Below are 6,857 nucleotides of genomic sequence, written 5' to 3'. Positions count from 1 at the left end.
AGAATAAAAAGAGGAAAGAACAACTCTGGAGAAATTAGACAACAACTCGGGGGCTTGGGAGTGAGGGAAAGGGAACAACTTCAGTCACTTTTAAGAGGCTAGGAAGCAAATATTAATTATAACAAAGTAGTCCAGTAGGTTGTTTTCCATAAGTTTCCATCTAAATGACCCACAGCAAGGATAGAAAAAACAAAGTCCAAGGTATGAAAGAATGAGCAAGCATCCATGATTTGACACCAGATACGTGTAAGGAAACATCCTGTTAGTTAACGTAGCTCTTCAAAGAAATCATATTCCAAGCAAGAACCAAACTGCACCAAGCAATGAGAAACAGCTTTGTAGATTTCACCTTTCTTTCATTTAATATAAAAAATGGGACAGGCAACCTCTTAATTTTCTCTGAATGTCATCTTTTGGCTGATGGTAGAAGCCAACCACTATTTGCATATTGATGTTCCCATAATTACAGTGGGGTCCCTTAAATATAGTTTCCAACTTGTGATTTGTCTGCCATGTAATATAGTAGGGTTACTAACTTTACAGGCAAGGCTATGTGTCATTTGCTTTAGGCTACAGGATTACGTCATCTTGTAAGCATCAAATAAACACAATTAAAAGTGGCAGGTTTTGAAAATGCGCTTGAAGGGCAATGGGTACTAGCTGATGCTCCTCAGCTTACGTGGCCAGCTTCTCCTGGGCATCTGGTAAAGCTGTCCTGGGCATGCCTTAGCTCTGGAAACCTCTCTGTCAGCATTTTGGTTCGATCGTCATGTCATCCCAGAAGTTTTTGTTCACAAAGTTGTTTCAATTACAAAATTCCATGGATCAGATGCATAAGACCAGATAGGAATTTTCCCTTTCTTTATCTGCACAAATACATTTTCTGATATTCCACTCACTAAATTATTTCCCACCACCTTCACCCACTAGATACAGAATATGGCTGGATTGTCCAACTTCCTGTGAATTCCCTTCAGCTCCTAGTGAAGTTTCATTTGTAGATCTTTTTCTATATGGATGGGACAGTCATGTATAGCAATTACTTTCTGTGGATTTGGCTATTGTGAAGATTCCAAACACCACTGTACCAAAGGACACACATTCCCACCTTGTTACCTCAGAGGTTAATATGGCAATAAATGCTTTGAAAAATATGCATCTTAAAACTGAAGTTTATTGAAAGCCATCCTTTCTCCAAGCAATTACCAACTACCCCTGGGGATGGTGGCTGTGGATGTTACTCCATCAGACAAAAGCTTTGCTTGGTCTTTTCAAGAATTAAAGTTAATTTGGTGGCATTTGATTCTAATTTTCCTCATTTCCTGGAGGGGAGTATGGAACCTCTTAGCTGTGAGCATTTGTTGGAAGACACAGAGAAAGGGACTTTGAGACACTCTTTGCCCCCTGGCCAGCTGCTCAAAAAAGAAAAGTCTAGGTGACAGTAGTGTGGGCCCATTGCCCTCCCCTCTAAGAACCGGTCATGCCATTTCCGAGGAGAACTCACCAGGAGGAAAGGTGACCCCAGAATGCTGGAAGACAGAATAAGATATACTTTATATCCTAGGGGCCCCAGCAAGGGAGACAAAGGCCACATGCCTTAGGAAATATCCCCCAGGAGACAACCCAGAGGTCCAGTGTCCTTGCAGAGCCAATGAAGTCCTTGCAGGAAGGAAGGTGGATGGTGAGGTCCTCTGGGGTCATGTAGAGGTCGTCCAGTCGGCATTCTTGGGAGCCTTGCACGTGTGCACGTCCAGGGCCTCCAGGCAGTCTTGACATCGCACGGCGCAGCACCAGTGGAATTTACACTCACACTTGGTCATCCGGGTGATGCGGGAGGTGTCATAGCCTCTGCCGCAGCACATGACTTCACAGCTGTCCATGCCTCGGGAAGTCAGGTTGCACACGCGACCTGCTGTACCCAGGGAGCCTGGAAGACAAGCCAGGGAGGTGTCATTGAAAGTGTCTGGGTAGATTACAATGTGCCTCCGGAGGAGAAGCAGCAGGAGGTCCCTGGACAACGCCCTGGCGGTACCTGACACAGCCTGTCGCTGTAACCCTCTCTATGGGTCCATGCAGTGCGTGTCCTTCCTTTGTGCAGCTGGAGGGAGCTTGCAGGGGCCAGGAGGACAGAGTCCAGGTAGGATGTGCATGAAACTTTGGGTTTGCCTTGGGCAACCTGAATTTAGCTCTCCACTTTTGAGTTGAATGAACATTTTAGAGTATTTTTACTCAGCCTTGAACTGAAACATCACTGGATGGGTAAAGCCAGATCCTGATTCCCTCTTCCCCAACCTCAAACCACTTTAAAAGAAGCAATGACCAAGGTTAGTTCTCTCCAAATTTGTAAGGGTATAGAATCTTTAAAGGGCGGAAAATCCATCTCCCCAGACCTGCTTATACTGGTTTATTGGAAAAAACTGGAATTCTGGTTGCTGGTGAGGAGGAGTAGGCATCATTTGCATGAAACCTTGGGACAGAGGGTCAGCCCTGCCTGGTTTATCTCCCCTATCCTGGGCAATCAAGCAGACCACAAGACCTGGGGAGGCATTGTTGAGGCCAAGAATCATGGTCTTCACAGAACAAAACTGGTGTCAAAAACCTGTTAGATATTACTAGTGGAAAGTCATCTCAGTTAATCAGGGTGATGTTTGCTAAATGGTAATCTATATTTATGTATTCTCTTTCCTGGGGAGACATGTAGAAGTCTTTTACAAGAGCATTATCAAAAAGCAGAACCAAGTGTAGTGGACATTCTTGGAGAGTTTTCTCAGCTAATAATGACCCTTTCTACTTCTTTCACTGAGCTCAGCACCCAGCTGCTATGTTGTACGTTACCCTGCTCACTGGCATTGGATGAGTGTATCTCAGCTGACTCATGTTTGACCAATCAGGCAGATTTCTGTGGAGATGTGATTTTGACAGACAGTCACTGTCTCCAGGTATAAACTCAGCCACCATTGGCAGTCATGTTCTGAGGTCTGTGGACTAGCAGAGAAGCAGAGAAAGATAGGAATGAAGTGAATGCACAGAGATAGCAAAGGTAAGACAAGGAAAGAGTCACTTCCTGATGCTAGACTATTTTCTGGTTCTGCTTCCATTTCTCTGGAGGCCCAGTTGGATCCAATCTTTGAGTTCCTACAGACTCTGTATTCTTCTAATAATTTTTCCCTTTTAGCTTAAACTGCTCCCATTTCTACTACTTGCAATTGACAATGTTAAATAATTGACAAACTGGAGAAGCCAAACTCCTTATTGAACACAGACAAACAAACAAATATCAGGATGAAAACATGGTGATTTAGCTTGTTTTCAGTTCCTCCATTATTGAACGAGGAATGTCTCCCTCTTCATAATTTGTACAGTGCCTCGTGACACTCTGTTTATCACAGACCGTGCTGTGTTAAAATTATCTACATAAATGTCATGTTGCCCTGCCTGTCCAGAATGACCAGGGAAGCAGCAGGGTTCAAGCAGGCCATGGGGTCAAAAAGAGCAGGGTGGGGGAAGAACGACTCTGCGTGATCAGCCGCCGAGAGCAGGAAGACAGGCAGAGGAATTTCATGAGGACAGGAAGGATGGCAGAGGGCCGGGCTGGGGTGGAGGGTGGGTCAGCCAGGGGTGGCCCCAAGCCTGCATCATGCTGAAGAAGCAAAAGGTTAGAAGAGGCAGCAGCTGGGCCTGGATTCGGAGCAACCATCAGGACGATTCTCAAAATCACTGATTGTGCAAAAAGAACTCATTGCCAAACGCTGCCTCTCAACAGCACACCCATTATTTCATTCAATAAACATTTAGTGAACACAAACATGTGTAAGATGCTGTGTTGGCTGCCTGGGGTTTTGCGGGGTGGGAGGGAATAAAATAAATAGGACCCAGTTCTTATTTTCAGGGGATTTACAACATAGTGCAAGATAAATGTGCAGGGAGAGATGCTTCTTCCACATTTGGATAATGTGTTTCATTTGCTCAGGGCCTACTGAAAACCACAGCAGAGTTACATGCAAAGTACCATGAAAACAAAGCTCTAAGACAGTATAGTGAAGTTAATTAGAGAATGGACAATTCAGAGTTCAGTCCTAGAGCTAATATGCATCCACTGTATGATCATGGACAAGTTACTTAATCTCATTAAGCTTCAGTTTCCTCACATGCAAAATTGGGATAAAAGCAGTTCCTTCCTCAAAGGGCTTGTGTGGGGATGGAATAAGATAATGTGTGAATGCATCTGGCATAATAAATGCTCAATATTTGTTAACCATCCAGTCACTTAGCAAGTGTTTATTGAGCACCTAGTATGTGCTAGGCAGAGTTTGGGGAGTTTGGGATTTATAATTGAACAAAGAAAAGAGCTTCCCAAAGAAAAGTATGCTCGAGGGGTCATGAGTCAAGCATGTAATATTAATGATATTAATATTATTAGTATTATTAGAAGAAAACAGGACCAGTAAAAGGGTCCTCAACTACTTGGTTTTACAGAGAAGGTGGCATTAGAGGCAGGATGTAGAGGATAAAATTTGCAGGGAACAAACAAGGTGAAAGGCATCCCAGAATAAGAGAGAGTGTCCTAGAGGAAGTTCCAACAGCAAGTTCTCAGGAGTGCAGATTCAAGGGCAAGTTCATTAGAGTGCCAAGGAACAGGATACTTCTTAGGCAAAGAGTACAGAAAAGGAGACTAGAGCACCAGCAAGCTCACGTCTTGCTACAGCTTCGATTTTACTCCTCGGTGGTAACAAGCTAAGTCTAGACTTTTAATCAAGGACAAACCTACTAGAATGGTGTCTGGAAGCATGGATTGGGGCAGGGAGGTAAGGCTCAAAGCTATGTAACAGTGTAGGCAAGAAACAAGGAGTGCGGACAGAAATAGGACCAGTACACGATGGGCCACAGAATCACCAGAACTTGGTGATTTACTCAATTGTGGGGCAGGGGGTAGGGTAGAGGGGTCAAGTAGGAATACTGGAAACTGGCTCCACAGCAAGAGGTGACTGGTGCCCTTGGATGAGAGCAGTTTTAATGGCTGATAGGGATAATGCTGTGGTAGAAGAGGGAATGGGAGGAGAGGACATGGGAAGAGAGCGTGTGGACAAAGTATTCAAGAAACTTGATAATGAAGTGGATGAAGGTTGTTTCAGGCCCTTACTTTTTTTGTGGCCTGTTACACAGCAACGGACATCCGACACAAGGTTATCATTTTAGACGAAGTTTTCACATGAAGAACAAAAATGGGCAAAACTAGTCAAAGATATTCAAAGTCAGGGTAGCGATTTCCCTCAGGGTAAAGAAAAGGAGCATGAGGGAGGCTTCTAGAATACTGGGCCTCTTCCAGTCCTTGATCTGGACGTACCTTGTGGAGTGTTCATTTGAGAAAATGCGTGTGCGGCATGTGCACATCTCTGCACCTGTGGTCTATCTCATTAACTAGTTAAGAAGAAGGTGGCAGAGGAAGAGAAGGGAGGAGGAGAAGGAAGAGGAGGAGGGCCACATGTACCAAGGCCAGGAAAGCAGCAAAGCTCTGTGAAACAAATGAGAAGAAAGGTATTCCCCAGGCCAGAATTCGGAGAGAGAAGTGCGAATTAAGGTGGAGGGGTGAGCAGAGGCTCACTGTGAACGGCCTTGAGTAATGTCAAAGGGTTCAAACTTCAACCTGAGGGCCAAGGAATCCTACTGAAGGTTTTAACACAAAGGGCAACACTATATGATTTGTGTTTCAGAAAGATCATCAGCATGCTGGGACTGAGTGGAATGAAGCAGGCCAGACTCGGGACAGGGACCCATCGAGTGCTCTGGCTTGAGGCAGCCCGGCTTGAGATGGTAATAGTGTGATGGGAGAGGTTAGTGGACAACAGAAGCTGAGGAGGCAGGACCAGCAAGACGTGCTGACTGACAGATGGATCGGGGAGAGGACTAGAGGCATCAGGAGAGACTTTAAGGTTCTGGCTTGGGTGACTATCCTGATGCTAGGAATTCCCCAAGGTGGGAAATGGCTGGAAGGGACAAACTTTGAGAAAAGATAATGAGTTTAGAAGTTTTCAGCATGCTGAGATTGCTACCTGTGATATCAGGTAGAAATGTTCACTGAAAACCCTCTCTGGGACTCAAGAGAGGTTGGGATGGAGTTGTGGATTTGGAAATCTTTATCTAGAGGTGGTAACTGAAGATGTGAGGGAGCCCCCAAAAGATGAAAAAATACTTTCACGTGGCATTGCAGAGACGAATCTGAATTTCTAACTTTTCATGTTTTCTTAATAAGCCCTGCCCACCACTAAACATTCTTCACTTCCACTGATCTGCATTATCAAAATATGAGCATATTACCATATGTCAGAATCCTTTATCCCCTTTGGGACTGTGAGGTTTAGCGGGGTAGGGGCTCAGGGGTCTTGTTCCTGAATCCACAGTGACTCAAAGCCTAAGGAAGTCTGAGTGGTGTGCTAACTCAGTCTTGTGTAATGTGCATGGGTTCCCCAAATGCAGGAAACTGGCCTGGACTCTAAACAGAGGGATTGCTCAGTGAAGTGACCTCAACCCCGTCAGAACTCAGAGAGAGATGGACATAGCAATAACCACTGAAACCAGCTTAAGTTAAAAGTGGTTTCAGTAAAGGAAACAAAGACTGGCAATGAGATGTCTCAGTAGTTCAGTGCTCTGCTAGAAAATGCAGGGAAACACAGGGAATCTGGACATGCCAATCTGCACTGGCTGCCCACACAGGGTGTAATGAGGGCCCAGGAGAAGCAAGATGAGAAAGGATTTTTGAGGACTGAGAGCCACTGATGTGGGAACAAGGGTGAAGTTGCAGCCTGGAGTCTTAATGGGCCCCCCTGAGATATCAGGATACCAGGGAATGGGCTGAGGGG

The 6,857-nt window shown here is 45.0% G+C and overlaps 1 protein-coding gene across 2 annotated transcripts in view; it reads right to left on the bottom strand.

Moving 5' to 3' along the window:
* Positions 1–1,154: 1,154 nt before the first annotated feature.
* Positions 1,155–6,857, bottom strand: part of WNT2 (Wnt family member 2) — a 41,572-nt gene continuing 35,869 nt past the window's right edge. For both annotated transcript variants that reach the window (XM_079150529.1, XM_079150530.1), the window contains exon 5: positions 1,155–1,927. In XM_079150529.1, coding sequence (XP_079006655.1) covers positions 1,698–1,927 — 230 coding nt within the window. In that variant the 3' untranslated portion in view covers positions 1,155–1,697. The remainder of the gene's footprint in view (positions 1,928–6,857) is intronic.

This window comes from Sciurus vulgaris, assembly GCF_902686455.1.
Source record: "Sciurus vulgaris genome assembly, chromosome: 8".
Lineage (NCBI taxonomy): Eukaryota > Metazoa > Chordata > Mammalia > Rodentia > Sciuridae > Sciurus > Sciurus vulgaris.
This window is presented reverse-complemented; position numbering and strand designations above follow the sequence as displayed.